Source organism: Furipterus horrens, unplaced genomic scaffold (assembly GCF_987537825.1).
Source record: "Furipterus horrens unplaced genomic scaffold, mFurHor1.1.pri manual_scaffold_3, whole genome shotgun sequence".
In the NCBI taxonomy this organism is placed as follows: domain Eukaryota; kingdom Metazoa; phylum Chordata; class Mammalia; order Chiroptera; family Furipteridae; genus Furipterus; species Furipterus horrens.
The window spans coordinates 115,947,562-115,970,004 of NW_028327173.1; the positions used below are offsets into that span (position 1 = coordinate 115,947,562).

A 22,443-nucleotide genomic window follows, 5' to 3' on the forward strand; every position below is an offset into this window, starting at 1 on the left:
GTTTTCAAATGTACATGGGACATTATCAAAGACAGACCACAAGATAGGACACAAAACAAGCCTCAGCAAATTAAAGAAAATTAAAATCATATCAACCATCTTTTTAGACCACCATGACTTGAAACTAAAAATCAATATCAGAGAAAATAAATCAAAGATACCCAAACTCATGGAGGATTAATAACATGCTATTAAATAATGAATGGGTTAACAATGACATTACAGAAGGAATCAAGAAATTTCTAGAAACTAATGATAATGAACACACAACAGCCCAAAACCAATGGGACACAGCAAAAGCAGTCCTAAGAGGGAAGTTCATAGCAATACAGGCATATATGAAAAGGATAGAAGAATCTCAAATAAAAAATCTAACCCTACAGCTACAAGAACTAGAACAACAACAACAAACAAACCTAGGGCAAGTAGAAAAAAGGAAATCACCAAAATCAGAGCAGAATTAAATGACATAGAGACCAAGCAAATAATTCAAAATATCAATGAAAGTAGGAGCTGGTTCTTTGAAAAAATAAACAAAATTGAAAATCTGCTAGCCAGGCTCATCAAGAAAAAAAGAGAGGGAGATTCAAGATGGCGGAGGAGTAAGTGGAAGCTACACTAACCTCCTCCCAGGACCAGTCTGGATTTACAACTTAATTTTGGAGAAATCATCTGGAATAACCAACGGAACACTAGCTGGAAAGAAGTCTTATAACCACGGAGAGACAGAAAAGGCTGCTACATCACAACTTGACCGGTAGGGAGTGCGGAGACGCGGAAGGGCTGGCTGGGCTCACATGGGTGGCAGCTGAAGGGACTGAGAAACAGCTCAGCAGCCGGGGATTCCCCCTGAGAAGGGCAGGGTCTAAACCCCCAGCTGAACTTCCCAGCCTACAGCAACAGAGTGGAAAGTAAAATAGTATCAGCTGTGAAAAGTGAAAAGCCACAGGGTTCCTTGCTAGCCGGGGAGAAACAGCTGGAGAAAAAGAGCTCTTAAGTGGATCACATACGAAAATATTTTGGCCCCCACTTACCCTGGGCTCAAGCAGAGGGAAGGCAGAGAGGACTGGAGACACTTGGGGAGAGTTTGGCACGGTGGCTTTGAGGGGAGAACTGGAGGAGCAGCCGACTGGGTCCCAGTGCTGACTCATCCCCCTATAACTAGAGTACCCTTAGTTAATCACACCTTCAGTTAAGTAGTTAATTGTGTTAGATTATGAACCCGGATTAATCAGTAATGGAGAAATGGGGGAGAAGGAGAGAGGGGGAGCTAATTGCATTACAGAGGGGGAACTAACTGCATTAGTATAAAACCAGTTTACTTTGTTTACTTCGTGCGCATGCCCCCGGCAGGCTAGGCTGTGCGCCCGACTGTGCAGACTTGTGAATAAATGCCTCACTTTGCTGCTCAAGTTCTGTGTTCTAGTGTTTTATTGTAAGCGTTTCTCACAATTTGGGGGCTCATCTGGGATCCTCCGCCTGTGTGCGGGAAGAGGCTCTGAGCCGAGAGGGGGACACACGTCCTACCTGCTTTCCGGTGGTCTGCTCCACCCTTGCCCATTCGCCTCACAGGGTCTGGAAATAGCCCTGAGACTTCTTGTTGGGACAGCAGTAGACCAACACAGGGGGGAAACAAAAGCAAACACCGCGGTAACCAGGCAAACTTCCGCATGGCCCAAGGTAAAAAAATTGGGTTAATTACTGCCTCCAATATGGGGGGTTGAGCTCATGATGTCTCCGTATACAAGAAATCTCCAGTAAGGGGGATTGAGTTTATTGGATCTGTATACAAGAGTATGCAGGATGTGAGCAAGGAACTTCCAATATGGGGGGTTGAGCTCACAGGTTCGTGTGCAAGAAATCTCCAGTACGGGGGGTTTAGCACACAAGGTGTGGACAAGAAACCTCCAATGTGGGGGTTGAGCTCATGGCATTTCTGTATACAAGAAATCTTCAGTAAGGGGGGGGGGGTTGAGTATATGGGGTCTGTATACAAGAAACTTCCAGTATGGAGGGCTGAGCTCATCAGTTTGTGTTCAAGAAATCTCCAGTAAGGGGGGTTGAGGACACAACCAGATTCAGCCATAGCCACAGGAATCAACTGAGGATGGGAAATAAAAATTCTAAGCCTAAGGAAACTAAAGAATTAGGGAAAATGTTAGAGCATTGGAGAGAAGATCCCCGGACCCAGAATAAGGAAAAACAGAAAATGGTAAAATATTGCTATCTCCTTTGGCCAAAGGAACCCAATAAGAGACCATCTTTTCTGGCCCCAGTTTGGGTCTGATGAAACTTGGGTTTATCAAGCCCTGATCTTATATGTGAGTCATCAGGCATCAGCTTCTAAGGAAGAGAAGGAATATGCTCTCTGCTGGTCACAACCTACCGGCAGGTCTATAGGTCTCTTCCCTGTAAAACAAAAAGAAGATAAAGCCTGGGACCCTCTGTCTGTTTCCCGCTGCCTTACAGCCCTGGTCAGCTGGTGGCCAACTGGGCAGAGGCACCATGGACAGACAGCACAGAAGAGTCAGGCGAGGGACACCCAACAGGTGTCCAATCAGAAACTGTGCCCATGACACCCACAACACCAGCAGGAACTTACTCTAGATGAAGAAAAGAATTACAACAATGTAAACAAGACCTGAAGAACTTTCCCATTGCCTCAGAGAAGCTGATGTTTCCCCTTAGAGAGGTCCCCATGGGCCCAGAACAAATTGGGTATCTTAATGCTCCTTTAACAAGCACTGAAGTTAGAAACTTCAAGCATGAAATGAAGCGCTTGGTAGAGGACCCCTTTGGATTGGCAGAACAATTAGATCAGTTCATTGGACCCAGCATATACACATGGATGGAATTAATGTCTATACTTGACATCATCTTTAGTGGGGAAGAGATGGGAATGATCAGATGGGCTGCTATGAGGATATGGAAAAGGTAACATCCTCCCGTCATGGAATTGTCCTGGCAGAACGGAAGTTTCCCAATATCATCCTAGAATGGAATAACAGGCTGGAAGATAGGGCTCACATGAGAGACATTAGGAGCCTCATCATCAGGGAAAACAAGGAGTCTGTTCCTTAAGCACAGAATGTCTCCAAGGCATTCGAGATACAGCAAGAAAGAGATGAAAGTCCATCAGCATTCCTACAAAAGATCAGGGACCAAATGAAAAAGTATTCTGGTCTAAATCCAGAGAATGCTGTAGGGCAGGGACTGTTAAAATTTGTCAATGCTGTAACAGAAGCTGGCCAGATATCTGTAAGAAATTGCAGAAGGTAGATGAATGGGCCAGATAGAAAAATTGAAAAACTCCTCAGGAAAGCTCAGAAAGTGTACAGTAGAAGAGAGGAGAAGAAGCAGGAACTTCAAAAAGCTGCAGGATATCTCTGCAAATCTAGGAACTTTTAGCTGCCAGATACTGAGTTTGACTATAGTCCTTCACAGTGTGGAAAAGAACAAGGATTGGAAGCATGTTATGGTTAAATCTAAAGAAGTAAAGGGTATTTAGAAAGTTAGTAAATGTTTCAAAAGGTCTGTGGAAAGTGATAATGATAAAAAGGAAACAGTTATGGAAGTTTTAATCTGGGAAAAGGAAACCTCAGCTGCTTGTATTCTGATTTTATAAAAGCGTATTTTGGTCTGCTCTGTTGTGGAATTCTCTGTATCTGTTTTTGACCAATGAGACCTAGGAAAGGTCATCTGTAAACTGGTCGGCGAAAATTTCTTTCATCACCCAGGACCCAGGAAGGGTCATTCAAAGCTGATGAGTGCTCCAGCCTGGGCAAGTGAACATGTCTCTGCCAAGGGCACATCTCTCTAGAAGGCCAGTGGACATACTGGAGAGATAGGGCCTAGCTGTCTGTGTTTTGAATTATTGCTCAGTATATGCTCTGAAAGGAAAAACTGATGTTTCCCAGGGAAAGTTAAAACTTCACATGAAAGAAAGGGAACAAGGGAAAGTGTAAGGCATGAAAATGAAAAAGGTTTGTTAGAAGTTTATAAAGGTTTTAAAAAGAAATTGTATCATTTTAGTAATGGAAGGTACAATGCATGGAAATGCAATTCTGAAGAGCAAGGATTTTCTTTCATGCCTTTATATTTTCCCTCCTACCTGAACCCTTCAGTATTTGGCATTCTAAAGAAGTAAGAAATGACATAAGGTTCCTTTGCATAAAACTAATAAGACCAGTTGCTAACCCTCCCCTCTTCACTCCAACTCTATTAGGGATTTCTAGACCCAAGGGTAGGTAGGACAACAGCCATGTCCAGCTTGAAGCAGCTACAGGAGCACGAGATCTTTGCGCTTTGTTCTCTATAAGATTATAAAGGGTCTTAAGTCTGAGAGGGGGAATTGTTACAGAGTAAGGTCCCCCCAAAATTCCCCAGAGCCTGCAGTTGGAGCGTGGGGGAAGAGGACAGCTTTCAAAATGCCTTTGTATAGCTATGGCTGGTAGCTAGTATCTTAGTTATACAAATGGCTTTGGTTCTTCCAAGGTCCCAAGGAGATGGGAGGGACTTTGACTATAAAATGGTGATGAAAAAGAGGTCTACAGCCCCTGATGGATCATTTGATCCTCACATCTACATCGATGCCACTGGGGTCAAATGAGTTCCAGATGAGTTTAAGGCTAGTAATCAAATAGTGGTAGGGTTTGAGTCAATCCTCTTCTGGTGGTCAACAATTAATAAGAATGTTGATTGGATAAACTATATTTATTATAATCATCAGAGATTCATTAATTATACCAGGGATGTTATAGAAGAAATAGCTCAACAGACGCTACCAGTCGAATGACAGGGGAGAATAGGATAGCACTGGATATGATGCTAGCAGAAAAAGGAGGTGTATGTGTAATGCTCGGGGGACAGTGTTGCACTTTTATCCCCAATAATATAGCTCCTGATGGGACTATTACTAAGGCTCTACAAGGACTGGCCACCCTAGCAGCAAACTCAGGCATTGACAATCCTATAACAGGATGGTTAGAAAACTGGTTTGGCAATTGGAAAGGAATAATCATGTCAGCTCTTGTCTCCCCTCCCTCATTGTAGTAGCAGGCATCCTTACTGCTTTAGGCTGCTGTATTATTCCCTGCACCAGAGGTTTAGTTCAGAGATTAATTGAGACTGCACTAACTAAACAGATGCCAGTAACTTACCAACAGAATAAACTCTTCCTGGAGGCTGAAGAAAATCCTTGCTATGAGGCAGAGAATTGAGAAATCCTCATGAGGTTTAAAGAGACAAATTAGAGGTTTGAGTAGTCAATTTTCCAAAAGAGACAGGGGGAATTGTTAGGGATAAAGAAGCCAGTGACTCTCAAACCAGTAGGAGATAATTAACAGATGAATCATGGGAAATGGGCGAGGAAACGACATTCTGCAACTCCTCACACATATCTTTGGGATCAAAAGGAGGAAGACTGTCATCACCAAACACACTGAAATGGGAAGATGCAGCTAGATAACTGTGCAAATAAGTTGGAGATAGACTTATAACTAGATTACCCTTAGTTAATCACACCCTGAGTTAAGTAATCACATTAGATTGTGAACCCTGATTAACCAGTAATCGAGAAATGGGGGAGAAGGAGGAGGGGGAGCTAATTGCATTAGGGAGGGGGAGCCTAATCACATTATTATAAACCCCTTTACTTTGTCTACTTCGCATGCATGTCCCTGGCTGGCTGTGTACCTGACTGTGCAGACTTGTGAATAAACGCCTCGTTTTGCTGCTCAAGTCCTGTGTCCTGGTGTTTTATTGTTAGCGTTTCTCACACCACAAAAGTGATTTTAGAGATATTTTTGGATAGAGAGATCCTACAGTATCTCAAACAATATTATTATTATTTTTCTTCAAGGAGGCTTGGCCCTAAAACAAATCACAGCTATACTTTTGCTTATAACTTAGGATATGTATATGGCACTAGAAAAACCAGAGAAAGCAATGCTTTTGTGGGGAGAGGGGTATAGGATGATCTCAGTATCATATATATCAACAGATTCTCAAATATAATAAAATTACAGAAAACGTATAACAGAGAATAAAAATTACCATTTCCTCCCCACAACCAGAATAAAGTCTACCCCTTGATAGCAGCTCATAATCAATTATCTCAAAGACAATTCTAACTTCTAGCCCGCATTTTAAAAGAGTATAGGTCTACCAGAAGCCCTAATTTGGAAATGACTAAAACAAAAAAAAGTAGGCAAGCAATAGGGACACAAAATGTGAGCGATGTTAAAATTGGAAATTTGTAACCATTTTATAATTTTAATTTTTCAAATAAGAATGCAGTAAGTGACAAGTGGATAATAATTACTATGCCGCCCTGGCTGGTGTAGATCAGTGGATTGAGTGCTGGCCTGTGAACTAAAGGGTTGCCGGTTCTATTCCCATACCTGGGTTGCAGGCCAGGTCCCCAGTTGGGGCACAGACGAGAGGCAATCACACATTGATGATTATCCCCCTCTCTTTTCCCTTCCCTTCCCCTCTCTCTAAAATAAATAAAATCTTAAAGAAAAAATTACTATGCCATTAAGGAAAAGTGACTACACAACCATTATCTTTTATTCTTCCTAACTAGTCTCTTATGATCCAACCCTCCTAATTTGTTTTGAACATTACTGTGGCATGCAGAACTTCTGACAGGTTTTCTAAAATGCCCTGCTCTTGACTTCCGGCCAAGATGGAGGCTTAGACGGACACGCTAGGTCTCCCTCTACAACTAGAGAGGAATACAACTACTTCAAAACAAAGGATAACTAGAAATTCCAGAAAATAAAACTACACGGAAGCCCAACATATGAAGTTATAAAACAGCGGTGCCATTTGGGCAGGTAAGAGTTAAAGAGGGCAGTGCTGTTTGCGGTCGCACCAGGAGCGGTGGGCGGCGAGGAATCCCAGCTGCGGTCAAGCCCCTGGCAGTGCGCGACTCCGGCGCTGGGGAGAGCGGCCGCTGCATTGCCTTGAACAGTGAGGCCCAGGGGGGCGGGAGGACGGATCCCGGTCTCCTAGCTGAATAACTGTGTGAATCCATCTTGGACCCCCGCCCCCAAAGAAAGCACCACAGGGCTGCGAAATAGGTCGCAGACAGGCGCCGGTCGCTGATTTGTGACGCGTACGCAGGCACTGCCCCCTATAGCCAGCCCAAGAAAACAAAACGCATCTGTCAAAATGAGGCAGACAACTATAGAAATCCCGGTGACACAACTCACCAGGCAACAGATAGAGACCTGACAGATGAACAGATAAGAAACCTGTCAGAGGCTCAGTTCTGGGCCATTGTTATCAGGTGGCTTACAGAATTCACAAAAGAGCAGGAAAAAGATAAGAAAGAAGCGAAAAACATTCATAACGAAAGGAACAAAACCACATACGAGACAGATGGTGAGGAAAAAAAAATCCAGAGTTCATTTCAACAAACTGGAATATGGAGAAGGAACAAGCAGTCAACCAATGCAGCAAGAGGAAATGGGAAGCAACAATGAGAGGATCAGAAACCTCTGGGACAGCTATAAAAGGCCCAACATAAGAATCATTGGTTTGCCAGAGAGTGAGGAAGATGAACTAGAACTTGAAAAATTGAGTGAAAATATAATAAAGGAGAACTTCCCAGACTTGGGGAAGGGAATAGACTTGCAGGTCCAGGAAGCAAGGACAGTTCCCAAGAGACTGGACCCAGGGAGAACCACTCCAAGACACATTATAATCAAAATGTCAAAAATTAAAGATAAAGAGAGAATCTTAAAAGCAGCAAGAGAGAAGAAAAGAATTATGTACAAAGGGGTCCCAATTAGACTATCAGCTGACTTCTCAAGGGAGACCCTACAAGCAAGAAGGGACTGGCAAGAAATATTCAAAGTAATGAAAATCCAAAACCTACAACCACGAATACTCTATCCAGCGAAATTGTCATTCAGAATAGAAGGACAGAGAAAGTGTTTCCAGGACAAAATAAAACTGAAAGAGTTCATTAGATCCAAACCACTGTTATATGAAGATGTTAAAGGGACTGGTTTAAAAAACAGAAGCTAGGGAGATGAAACAAAGGCAAACTAAACAGGCAATGAGAGTGGAAAAGGAACTGTGGGTATGGGAAGCATATTGGGGGGAGGTCAACAGGGAGGGGGAGTGGGGAGAGGGAGGGAGATGATATAGGAATTGGGGATCATGGTAGGAGGGAATGGAATAGACGGAGAGAGGTTGGGAGGAACTGTATGCACAACTAATGGACATAATCTAAAAGGGGGGGACAACTGGAGGGAGGGGGGCCACCGGGTGGAGGGGAGCAGAGGGAAGGGAAATTGGCACAAATGTAATATTTTAATCAATAAAACACATTAAAAAAAATGCCCTGCTCTTTCAGAATTATGTTAACTAGTATAGTTAATTTTAAGATAGGGAGATTATCTAGATCTAACCACATGAGACTTAAAGTAGAGCACTTTCTGTGGCTCACAGCAGAAGTCAGAGATTCTAAGCATGAGGAGGATTCAGCATGCTGTTGGCTGCTTGAAGATATGGGAGGTTGCATGGAGCCTTAAGGAGCTGAGATAGTACCCTGACTGACAGCCAGCAAGGAAATGGGTAACTCAGTCCTATAACCACAAGGAACTAAATTTGGTAAAAAACCTGTAAGCAGGTTCTTCTATAGAGCCTCTAGGTAAGGGGTCCAGCATTGTGATCATCTTGATTTCCACCTTGTGAGACCCTAAATGGAAGCCAGTTGAGCCATGCTAGACTTCTAACTTAAAGAACAGTAAGCTAAAAAACTGTGTGGCCTTCCACCACTACATTTGTGGTAATTTGTTATGCAACAATAAAAAAATGAATATATTTACCTTCTATATTAGCTTTTGGTATAATGACTTCCATAAGATTAACTTCAATTACCTAAGGTAATGGGCATCTTTGTCTTAAAATGTTAAAAATGTGATATCCTTTTAACTTTAGTCTCGGAATTCAGGAGACTCCCTCTCCCCTTCTAATCTACATACATATATATCTGCCATAAATTTTTAGATTTTGTATGGGGCATTATCAATCACCCAGTCCAACCTTCCTAATTTTATAGACAAGGAAACAAAGGCTAACAAAGGATGAATAACTTGCTTAAGGGTAAAATGTGATTGGGGCTAAAAACTGACTAAGTCCAAAATTTCTATCACCATTACACCTATTGTACCATCCACACCTTAATTATTTTGTCATCTTTCTGTAACTGTTCTTAAGCTTCATAAAATGTTCTCACAGTACAGATAGAAATCAGAAATTTATGAAATTTTTCTGAGTGCAGATATCTCCTGTTTCAAGAGATGGTATGCTACCCATTTTTTCACATGCACATAATTTCCTTGATTTTATCTGACTGCTTAGAAAATATATCATTTTCCCTTAAATGTATTACCTTACATTTGGCCACAATGAAGTTGTTCTGCCATTACTCTGCCCATTCATACAGTCTTATGTCGTTTTCATGCAGTTCATCCCTGTGACATGGCATCTTACTACACAGAAGTATGCAGTACCATGTGTAAATTTGGAGAATTCACTGTGTACTCCCCCAAGATCATTTACAAATTGGTTAAATAAAACCATTCCCCCAGCACCAATCCCTGGGAATACCACCTGTCCATTTAGAAAAATGTTCATTCATGTTAAACTTCTGTTTCTTTACTTTAAGCCCTTATACTAAGAGATTCATTAAATATTAACAGCCATTCACCTGGTTTCTTGTGAGCTGTCCTGAGCAAACTTAGCAGCAGCTGGTAATATACGGTCAGCCATATCTTTTGTTCCAGATAAAATATGCTCTAGTTCCATAAATTCCAATGCATCTGACAGGTGCTGTGCCGTACATTTTCTTACTGCATTGTGTAAATGGCTACAAGGAAACATGATGAATTAAAACAAAGTTGATGTATGAACAATTTTCCAAAGATATACTTTTAAAGTTACATGATTAAGCTATTACTAACCTTCATCACCCTTGAAGGCAAAAATGACATATTATTTGTATTAGCTATCCCTCCCCAAAATGTTAAAAAACAAACAAAAAAAACCTAAATTGCTAACATTTAGTTCCACATCTACAAAGTAGATAACATTATTTAAAAAAAATTAATTAATTAATTAATTTTTAGAGAGAGGGGAAGGGAGGGAGAAAAAGAAGGAGAGAAACATCTGTTGCCTCATGTGCCCCTAACCGGGGACCTGGCCCACAACCCACGCATGTGCCCTCACTGGGAATCAAAGCGGCAACCCTCAGTTCACAGGCCAGCACTCAATCCACTGAGCCACACCAGCCAGGGCAGATAACATCATTAGAATGATATTATTATTCTCTGTATGTTCAGCACCAAATATAATGTTTATCACATACAAATTATTTAATAAATGTTTTTCAACTGAAATAATACTGAAATCTGCTTGTTTTCTTCTATACCTCCAATTACAAACAACTGCATTTTTAGTTTAAGGGCATATCAAGATTATTTTGAACATTACCTTTGTCCTCCATTGATAAGAGAAACAACTGCACGTGCAGGAGTTACATTACTGACCATAGCTTTCAATGCTTTGTCAACATCTTCTCTTATAAATGTATTTGATTCTCCTGCCTTATGCAATAAAACTTTCACTGTAGTGTCTAGTTCTTGATCCATACTCTTTTTCAGATAAGTGAAAAGATCACTTAAACAGACTACAGCAGCTCGAGAAACTCCAGACCGTAAATTTTTCACCTAAAAAAAATTTCCAAAATGTACATTTTGTTGATATTCTGAAAGAAAATCAGTAATAACGACTTTGAAACCAAATTTACTATTAAAGTAACGTATTTTAATATGTATTAATTTATGTCCTAAAAATCAACATTTAATACATTTTTTAAAATGTTGCAAAGTAAGGCATGAGTTACTTTAACTATATACAAACATATTCACATCATCTAGTACAGTTATTTTTAAAGATAAAATAAATGTGGCATATTTACTCTTTGTTATTCAAACAATCCTTAACTCAGCTGAAGATAAGTTTACCTCTTGAACTACTGCAAAATTTGTTTCATGCAACTTTGTGTTCAGTATTTCAGAGTGAAAAGCAGCTAAGCATCTAATAAAATTCAGTCCCTCAATTTTCTTCTCCCTATGGGAAAAAGAAACAAATGACAAAATCACTTATTAAAATAGGGCAGGATGTCTTCTTTTTTTTGTGTATGAAATAGTGCCAATGAGGATACCTTGCTTATTTTCCCTTATCATGTAGGAATCTCAAATACAAAATATGTAAAGTTGTGTTTGCTCTAATAGTTCTCTTTTATGATTCAAAAGATCTTCTAAGAGACAAAACCACTATTGACAAACTAAGCATGTGCTTTGTAAATAAAAGAAACTTTTTTTTTCCCTAGTGAAAGTGCCATATTCTTTCTAGAGAAGAGAAAGAAAAGAATGGCAAACAAAGGTGAAGGAAGCAGTAAAACAAAAATGGAAAAAGAAAAGTAACTACCCACCTGTTACCTCGTTGGTGAACATATAATTCAAGAACAGAAAACAATCAATAGGTGGTTCTGTAACTTCTATTTCTTTTGCATTATCTAACAACTTTCAACCTTTTCATTTTATGACACATATAAACTAATTGCTAAAATACTGCAGAACACCAAAAAATATATATTTTGCCTATCTGACAAAAAAAAAAAAAAGGATAGTTTTGATTCATTCACACCAGATGGCTATTGTTATTTTCTTATTTGACAATCTCAGGGAAAAGAGGTCAGTGCCCCTGAATAAATAGTCAGGTATTACATGTTTTAAAAATTCTTGTAGCTCACCAGTTGAAAATCTCTAATCTAAGATAATGAACCAGATAAAGGGTAGATGAATATTAACATCAACAGGGTAGATTCAACTGGAATTTAAATACAACATTTCAAATTTGATGGTTTTCATCTTGTTTGGTAAATGTGAGCTAAGGTGAGTTTCCTTAGTAATATTAATGATAGTTATTTTTTAAAGCATTTAAATTCTCTGATAAGTTATAGAAACACAGAAAAAACATCTAAAATTCAAAGGTGGTAACAGTAAACTTCTATAATAACTGCCTGGTTTGCCCTGGCCGGGGTGGCTCTTTTGGTTGGAGTATTGTCCCATGCACCAGAAAGTTGTGGGTTTGATCCCTGGCCAGGGCTCACACCTAGATTGTGTGTTTGATCCACATTTGGGGTACATATGGAAGGCAACTGATCAATGTTTCACACAGCAGAGATTCTATCACTTCCTCACTCTCTAAAATCAATAAACATATCTTTGGGTGAGGATTAAAAGAAATAATACCTGGTTCAAAATGTTCATTTATTGCATAAGCATTGAACAGTTTATAACTACAGTTCAGATGTAGGAACGACCCAAATTACATATAAAAGTAAATGGGAAGTGGAATCAAGAGAGGGAAGCAGGAAAAAAATTAAGAAATAGTGGCTAAAACTTCCAAATTTGATCAAAATTATAAATTCTCAAATCCAAGAACAAGCTCCAAACAGGATAGCCACAAAACACACAATATGGGATGAACATCATAATCAAAGTGCTAAAAAAAGACACACAGCATACAGAAGAAAAGATATTAATTGCAGAATACTTCAGATCAGAAATATGGAAGTAAGAAACTGAACAAATTTAAGTGCTGAAAACAAACAAACAGCAAAAAAATCAACCTAACAAATCTTCAATTATAGTTGGAGATTTCAAAAGCCCTTTCCTAGTAATTGACAAAACAAATAGAAAATCAGTAAGGATACAGAAAATTCAAACACTATCAACCAACTTGATCTACTTAACATTTCTAGAACACTACAACAAACAACAGAAGAACAAGATTCCTTCCCAGTTTATGTGAAACATTTATCCGAAAAAGATAAAACATCTCTGTACTCATGGATCTTAAGACGTGAAAAAATAAAATATAAGGTCAGGTAGCAATATGGGATATTAAAAGTAAAGCAGTGTAAGAGGATGGGGAAAAACACTATTTTAGTGAGGGTTATGAAAGAAGGCTTTTCTGAGGAGGTGATATTTGACAGGTATCTGAATGAAGTAAAAGAGAAAGCCACTGGAAAAGTGTTCAAAGAATGAAGTACAAAGGTAGAAATGAGTTTGGGTGTTCAGAAAACAGCCAGGTGGCTACAGTGATAAGTAATGCACAGCATGGTAGGAAATAAGGCTACAAGGGTCCAGAAATACATAATGAAGGACTCTGTAAGACAGAGTAAGCAGTTAAAAAATATATATATATTTAGTATTTTAGAGAGGCAATAGAGGGTTTTGCATGGGGAGTCCCATGGTCTGACTTATGTTTTAAAAGAATCACTTTGGCTGTTTTATGAGGTGAGCAAATAACAGATGAATGGAAACCAAGGATGATGCTACTAGAGCCTGGTGAGAGGTAGCTGTGGCTTAGAATAGAAGAATAGTAGAGCTCTGGCTGGTGTGGCTCAGTGGATTGAGCACCAGTCGGTAAACCAAAAGGTTGCCAGTTCGATTCCCTGTCAGGGCACATGCCTGGGTTGCAGGTCAGGTCCCCACTCGGGGTGTGCGAGAGGCAACGAATTGATGTTTCTCTCACACATTCATGTTTCTCTCCTCTTTTTCTCTCCTTTCCCCTTTCTCTGAAAATAAATAAAACCTAAAAAAAATTATTTTTAAAAAAAGAACAGTAGAGATTGCAGTAAGTGATTCGGTTTAGGATATGTTCTATAAATAAACTGACGAAATGTGAAGAAATGAGAAAAAGTTAACACAACATGAACAAATAAATGTCCATGGCAGGGACATTAACTAAGATGGTGAATAGTGAGGGAGAAGCAGATCTGGGAACAGAAAGGGAAATAAAAAATTCCCTTTTAAGGATATTTGTATCTATGTTCATGAGACATCTTGGGTATAATTTGGTGGTTTTCTTGTCTTTGTATGGTTTTGTTATCAGGGTAAAACTGGCCTCAAAGAATAAGATGAAAAGTACTTCAGCCTCTTCAATGTTCTAGAAATTTATGTCGAATTGATTTCATTCTTAAATGTTTGGAATAACTCATTTAGTGAAACCATCTGAGCCTGGAGTTTTCTTTGGGGAAAGTTTTGTTTTATTTTCTATTTAGAAAGAAAGGGGGAGAGAAAGGGAAAGAAAGCAACAACAGGAGAGAGAATCATTGACTGGTTGCTTCCTATATGTGCCCAGACCAGGGAGCACACGTGCCCCGTTCGTGCCCAGATTGGGGACCGAACCCGCAACTTAGGTATGTGTCCTGACTGGGAATCAAACCTGCAACCTTCCATTAAGGTATGATGCTCCAACCAATTGAGCCACACCAGCCAGAACCAGGTTATCTAATTTGTTTTTGAGTGAGTTTTGGTATTGGTGTATGTTAAGGAATTTGTCCATTTCATTAAATTGTCAAATTTATACGCATAAAGCTGTTTATCGCATTCCTTTATTATTTAATAGCTATATATATCAGTAGTGACATTCCTTCTTTTATTCCTGATGTGGTAATTTGTTTCTTATTTCTTTTCTCTTGATATGTCTGACTTGAGGTTTATCAATTTTATTGATCTTTTCCAAGAACACATTTTTTATTGATTTTGTTAAAATTATACCTTATTGATTATGCTATTACAGTTGTCTCAATTTTCCCCCTTTACCTTCTTCCATCCAGCACCCCCACTTCCTCAGGCAACAACCCCACCCTCCACTGTTCATCTCCATGGGTCATACGTATAAGTTCTTTGGCTACTCAGTTTCCTATACTGTATTTTATATTCCCATGGCTATTCTGTGACTACCTATTTATACTTAATGCTCTCCTCTCTTCACCCATTCCCATACACTACCTCCCATCTGGCAATCATCTGAACCCTCTCTATATCCATCATTCTGTCTGTGTTCTTCTTGTTTGCTTAGTTTGTTTTTTAGATTCAACTGTTGATAGGTATGTATTTATTGCCATTTTATTCATAGTTTTGATTTTCTTTCTTTTAAGTAAGTCCCTTTAACATTTCATATAATAATGCGTTGGTGGTGATGAACTCCTTTAGTTTTTTCTTGTCTGGGAAGTTCTTTAACTGTTCTTCAATTGTAAATGACAGCTTTGCTGGGTAGAGCAGTCTTGGCTCTAGGTGCCTGCTTTTCATGACTTTGAATATTTCTTGCCAGTCCCTTTTTACCTGCAAAGTTTCTTTTGAGAAATCAGTTGACAGTCCTATGGGAACTCCCCTATATGTAACCAACTGCTTTTCTCTTGCTGCTTTTATGATTCTCTCTTTATTTTTAACCTTTGGCTTTTTAATTATTATGTGTCTTAGAGTGAGCCTCTTTGCATCCATCTTTTTTGGGACTCTGTGTTGGTTGGACTTGCATGTCTACTTCCTTCACCAAATTAGGGAAATTTTCTTTCATTATTTTTTCAAATAGATTTCCAATTTCTTGCTCTCTCTCAGAAGTAGTTATGGCACCTCATGATGCAAATGTTGGACCTCTTGAAGTTGTCCAAGATGCTGCTTACACTATCTTCATTTTTTTCTGGATTCTTTTTTCTTCTTGTTCTGTGTGGTTGTTTTTTGTTTCCTTATTGATTTCTTGGTTTCCTCCACTCTACTGTTATTTCCCTGTAAATTGTTCATTTCAATTATTGTATCCTTTGTTTCTGACAGGATCTTTTTTATGCTGTTGAGGCTCTCACTAAGTTTCTTGATCATCCTTATAACCAGTGTTATAACTAGGAATCGAATTGGCGGACCCCCAGCTCGCAGGCCAGAGCCCAATCCACTGAGCCACACCAACCAAGGCAAAATATTTTTGAACTTTGTTTTGGATGTAGTTATGTGGAAAGTTTGCTCCTCTCAGGCCTTGCTTTTATGCTTTGTTAGGCCAGACCAATCTAGTCTGTAGCTTAGGGCTTATTCTTTCCATAGATGAGGCAAAACTCTTCTGAGTGTTCTACTCAAAGCCCTGTGAATTATGAAGTTTCCCACTTTGCTGGTGGGAACAGGACATATTCTTGGCCTAGTATATGCTCAAGGGAGTCTTCCTGATAACTTTGTTGAGTGGCTCTTGTTCTAGCTTCAGATAATTTACTCACGTGCATGCCCTGACCAGTACCCAGCTAAACATTTGAGAAGAATCCTGTGATGGTTTCTGGAGTTCTTTGTGGAGCTCTATCCTCTCTGACATACTGTCCTGCAAAATCTAGCTATCATGGCCTCCACAATCTCCCATCTCCATCTCCATATCTGCTGATATCTAGATGGCTTCTTCTTCCTTGAGCTGTGACCTGGGAACTCTCTGCAGGAAGTAAGCTAGGACATCAGTAGGGTTCACTTTGCTTATTTCCCATCGTTCAGGGATCACTATATTTCACTCACTGGTGAACAATATTTTGAAAACCATTGTTTCATATATTTTGCATGATTTCTTTAGTTCTTTCAGCTATGAAGGCAAATTAATGTCTGTTAATTCATCTTGGCAGGAAGTGGAAGTCTAAGAGTTCTATTCTGGACAAGTTAAATTTAAGATGTCTATTGGCATCTAAGTAGAAATGTCAAGGAGGCAGTTGAACTACAGGTTTACAGATCAAAAAATACCAGGGACCCAGAAAAAGAAAATACCAGAGACTCAGATACACATTTATGAGAAACCAGAGTATAGATGAATTTTAAAGCTATGAAATAGAGTGAAATCATTTAAGAAAAGGGTTGGCAAACTATGGTTCACGGACCAAATTTGGTTCCATAAGATTTTTTTTTAAATAAGTTTTTATAAGTACAGTATATTGGAACACAGCTGCGCCTATTTGTTTTTATAGTGTCTAAGGCTGCTTTTGCACTACAACAGCAAACCTGAGTAGTTGTGACAGAATCATCTGGCCTGCAGAGCTTAAAATATTTACTAGCTGGCTTTTTACAGAAAGATTGCCAGCTCTGATCTATGGAATGAATATAGACAGAGAAAAACAATGGACTGAAATCTGGAGCACCCCTCACTTCTGAAGTAAAACAAAGGTGAAAGAATCAGAAAGTACTGAAGCAGAAAATGAATCATGACTCTGATTTCCTAAGGCAAAATGAAAAAAAGTGTATTAAGAAGAAAGGAGTGACAACCATGTCAAGTGTAGTTTTAGTGAATTGTTAAGTCATACTGGGAAGACCTGAAAGCCAACTGAAGAAGATGAGAAGAGAACATGAGGTGAAAAACTAGAGACAATGAATGAGCCTTTTTAAGGGCTTTTGCTAAAAAAGGGGGAGGAAAGAAATGAGAAAAAGACGTGCAATGTAGGCAGATTTTTAAAAAATAAAAGCTATGATAATACATTCTATGTTATTGAATATGATCTAGTAAAGAAGCAAAACTGATGATAAGTTGTAGGATGGGGGTGGAAAGAGATGCTGAAGGAACAGAGGAGTAAATGGGACAAGGGCAGCTAATGGATGCCCCAGTTGAAGCGAGGGGGTTTATTTCCCTTGAGTTGGGCTGGGCTGGCTAGGTGGCTGCTGTAGCTGTATTAGGAGTGGATAAATATTTCCAGGATTGCTGGAGGGTATATTCAGAGAAATACTTGGAGAAATGGTGATATTGATATTACAATACCAAAATGTTTTTATAATCTATAATAAAGCTAAATGATGTCCTTATGGTATATACGTTATAAACTAGTTATAGTTGTACTGGTAGAACAAAGATCAGCTACATTAATGAGTTAAAAAAACATTCAAACTACCTAAAAATTAAAATAATTATTTCTAAGACTATTTTAATAGGAAATGTTTCAAGGCTTTTAATTAAAAATGTATAGAAAACTTTTGGAACTCAGCTTAGTTTTAAGTTAAGAATGGTAAGCTTACCAATCCTCATCAGCTAAAAGCTTTAGGGCTTCTATCAGTGCTATTTCTGGTTTGGAAAATGGTCGTAGTTCTGATGAATCCATTATTTCTGGACTATGAGTGACAGCAGGCATCCTTTCTTTATATTGTGGGATAGCTCCAGGAGATGCTTCACCTAAAAAAAACAAAACATTAAGTATCAGGGAACTGATACAAAGGGATACATATGGTATTCTGATTATACATCCTATAACTATTTCTTATAGGAACTAGTAGTATTAATTTAGTCTCCAACAAAAATGTAATATGAAAATACCAAAACTATTTAAAACTTTACTTTTTATATACAAAATTATTAAATGACATATAATATATGTTTTTTTCAGTTGAGTCATATAACAAAGCCTAGTTTTAAAAACTAAAAAGTATATGATCCCATTTTGTAAAAGTATGAATATATATTTGTTTACTATACAACTGATAACTCAGAATGAAGCTTCATTGCATCTGCCTATAAAATTCTAGTTGAATTCTAAAATATCAATTTTTGCTATTGGCATGGAACTAATAGTATATCATGAGTCCTAAGCCTACATGTAGTAATAAGTACAATGTTTTTCCCACAATTAACTATTTTCCAGACACAAGGCACAAAGCATTGCCTTAGACATTGGCGAAACGAATCATCATCCCTGAGTGCTCATGGTAATTAATGCCCTGAGGGTACTGCACAATGTAAGACGTGAAGTAGAGGTGGTGGAAAGGAAAAGATGAAAAAGTCCAAACAGAATGTGCAATGGCTTTTATAAAGGGGTAAAGATTTATTAGCTATTTTTCATATTTATATTACCCTTAAAAAGGTAATATTAGGCACTAGAAAATCACTATCAAAGAAGTATTTATCAATCATGCTATTTGTAAGAAAATGTTACATGAAGTACATGATACACAACTATAAGATATTTCACTTGATCTGTATGCTAACTATGTATTCAGAGGCATTTAAAATCCAAAGGCAACAAGGTATTCATGATATTTGTTTACTTTTACTAACTACTTGGTGCCAGATCTTATGATAACTGCTTTTACAAACTTTACTACATTCAATTTTCTCAGAACAGCTAAGGTAGATCCTCTCATTATCTCTATTTTGCAGCTGAGAAAATAACTGAGTTTTATAGAGGCTAAAAAATTCATTCAAGGTCTCATTGATAATGAGTGGCAAAGGCAGAATTTAGTTCTAGGTCCACTATTGCCTTTGATTTTTGTATAAAGAGGTCTAAGAAAAAATTCCTGCTTTCAAGCAATTTACCACATACCTGACAAAAGATATTCAAATAGATAAATATGGTATTTTGGATTACTATAGTGATAAATTAGTAACAGTTTTTGCTAGAGTAAATCATACATGAGGAAAATGATTTGACAAGGGATTTAATAAATAGACCTCATTTTATTTTTCTTTAAAAATTACTTTAATTTTTATTTATTTATTTTAGAGAGGGAGAAAAAGGGAGAGGAACATTGACTTTTGTTGTTTCACTTATTTATGCATTCATTGGTTGACCCTTGTATGTGCCCTGACCAGGGATCAAACCTGCAACCGTAGCATATAAGGAAGATGTTCTAACCAACTGAATTACCAGGCTAGGCAAAAAACAAACAAACAAACAAACAAAAAACCTTCAATTACAGTTTATACTCAATATTATTTTGTATAAAAATATGGAATGCTTCATGTATTTGTGTGTCATCCTTGCACAGGGGCCATGGTAACCTTCTCTGTGTTGTTCTAATTTTAGTATACATGCTGCTGAAGCACACACCCTCATCAGGCTTCATATATAAGACTGGTAGGTATAAAGAAAATCTTTCAGCTTTGGAAGTCCCAACCCAGAAAAAATAGCATACAAAATACCAGCCATTATTTATTAAGATTTGGCCTGGCATTGTGCTAAGTGCTTCACTTACATGATCTAACTTCATTCATTCAACAACCCTGATAGTTATATTATTCGTACATTATGAAGAAACTGATACTAAAGTTTTAAGGATTCCCTTTCTATATTACTCCACCTCAATTAGAGAATAAGTCATTATGGAGGAAATGTAGATAAACACCAAATTTTCAACCTTGCAGTTTTATCAGTATTCATTTTTCACCTGAAAAAAAATGAAACAAAGCTAAACAAAATTTTAGTCTGGCAAAGGAGGTGTACAGAATATCAATCTAAAGTAGTAATGATCAAGCTAAGTTTTTTTTTTTTTTTAACTTCCACCATAGACTGATATTTTTATAAAGTACAATAAAACTGTCATGGCAATGTCAAACTGTTAAAATAGTTTCTAAAAATCAGTTTTTGTACTTATCTTTTAGGATTATTCTTCTGTTCAAATAATACAAGGGTGACTTCAAGGAAGCACTCTCCCTATACTTCCTAGAAACAAAATCTTGTGAAGCTTCCATTACAGGCAAAAATCACAAAATTAGCTGATGTCTATAGCATAATGAATACCTAAAAATTTACGATTTGTTGCTATTTGAACTATTTGCTACTGCTAACTACTAGCTTAGGTAAGAAGTTTTGTGTGCTTTGCTCCCCATAGATTATGTGGCATTAATAAATAGTGAAATTATTTGAGAATGCTAATAGGCTTAAACTTCATGAACACCTACACTTAACTAGCTCTTAGAGCCATGTTTATCCATAACTTTATGGATAACATCTTTCATTAGGCATAATCTCAACAATGATTAGTTTTGAGGATACACACTTTTTTAAAACAAATTTTATCTTATATTTTTAATGGAGGTATAATTGACATAAAACATATTAAAGAGTACAACATAATGATTCAATATTTGCAGACACTGCAAAATAATCACCACAGTAAGTCTAGGGACCACTGTCACCATACGTACTTACAACTTTTTAAAAAAGATTTTATTTACTCTTGAAGGGAGGGAGGAGAGAGAGAGAAACATCAGTGTCGAAGAGATATATCAATTGGTTTCTTCTCGCATGCCCCCAACTGGGAACCTGGCCTGCAATCCAGTCATGTGCCCTGAGAGGGAATTGAACCGGTGACCTTTAGGTTCACAGGTTGGTGCTCAATCCAGTGAACCACACCAGCCAGGGCAAAATTTTTTTCTTATAATAAGTACTTTTAAGATTTACTCTCTTAGCAACTTTCAAATATACCATACGGTATTATTAACTATAGTCACCACTCTGCACATTACATCCCCATTAATTATTTAATTTACAACTGGAAATTTGTACCTTTTGACTCCTCTCACCTATTTCACCACCCCCACCACCCAGATCCTTTAGTAACTATTGATTTGTTCTTGAGGATATAGAATTTTTAAAAGTTTCCAAGACTTCTTCCATTGTAAAAGAAATACAAGCTAGGAAGAACCTCAGACATTTATCTAGTTCAAATCTCTTTTATATTTATCTTTGAGAAGGTTAAATATGTTGTACAAGGTTATATAGTCATACCCTAGTACGTATAGGTTTTAGAATTCAACTCTGTACTTATTGCATTTTTTAAATTTTTAATTTTTCTATTACAGTTGTCCCAATTTTCCCATGTTGCTCTCCCCTGCTCCCCAGCCCCCACTCCCACAGTCAATCCCCCCATGTTGTCCATGTCCATGTCCATGGGTCATTTATACCTGTTCCTCGACTAGACCCTTCCCCTTCTTTCCCCTTTTATCCCCCTCCCCCTCCCCTCTGGTTGGTCAGTCTGTTTCTTGTTTCCATGCCTCTGGTCTATTTTGCTCGTTTGTTTGTTTTGATGAGAAAAAAAATATTTCGGCACTTGGTGCTTGCTCGGGACTGGTTGCACTTGCTAGAACTTGTACAAGTCACAATGCCGCCCCACAAGAGAATAATATTCATTGTTTGGTGCTCATCACGAGTTCTGGAACAAATTAACAATGAGTACCAAGGTGCCACTGTATTTATATATATATTTTTTCCTATACTTCTTGGAGTTTTGGGTCGATACCTGACTTCAGACCCAATATAAATTTAAGAATATTTATTATAACTCACACAGTTTATTCCTCAGAAGCAATTAATAATAATAATAAACAAAAATAATAATCCTTAATGTTTGTTATAGTTCCCACAATTTTTCACTTCAGCCTTTAATTTACCTACTTGCTACTATACCTAAGACCTATTCAATATTTTATAAAACAATACAGGGAACATGGAGCATAATTTTGGCTTGTAAGTACTCAATGAGAGGCTGACTAAATGATAAAGACAATTTTTAAAAATCATGACCTAATATAAACCAGCTTCACAATTTCCATAACCTTACCTATAAAATGGGAGACCACTTCTCAATGAAACAGAAATATTTGTAGGGAATGTAGAAGAGATCTTTGAGATAATCTGAAGTTTGGAGATAATTTAAATATTTATAAGGGCAGAAAATGAGGCCTGTTTCCAGGTCACAAAGCTAATTAAAAGGCAGAACTGATATTTAAAAACAAGGTCTGTCTAATAACTCCTACTAGGTTAGTGCTCTCTCCATCACAAATTAACTGTACCAG

At 37.9% G+C, this 22,443-nt stretch overlaps 1 protein-coding gene and 1 non-coding gene across 3 annotated transcripts in view; both read right to left on the reverse strand.

The window, feature by feature from the left end:
• The window catches only part of TOGARAM1 (TOG array regulator of axonemal microtubules 1), a 108,648-nt gene that overhangs the window by 32,456 nt on the left and 53,749 nt on the right, over positions 1–22,443 (reverse strand). For both annotated transcript variants that reach the window (XM_090270105.1, XM_090270106.1), the window contains 4 exons: positions 17,892–18,045; positions 11,043–11,148; positions 10,510–10,745; positions 9,728–9,886 (listed from right to left, as the gene is read on the reverse strand). In XM_090270105.1, the coding sequence (XP_090126231.1) occupies positions 9,728–9,886; positions 10,510–10,745; positions 11,043–11,148; positions 17,892–18,045 (655 nt within the window). The remainder of the gene's footprint in view (positions 1–9,727; positions 9,887–10,509; positions 10,746–11,042; positions 11,149–17,891; positions 18,046–22,443) is intronic.
• Positions 19,590–19,692, reverse strand: LOC150015798 (U6 spliceosomal RNA). Its single transcript, XR_016510159.1, has one exon. It is a non-coding gene; the product is annotated as a U6 spliceosomal RNA (small nuclear RNA).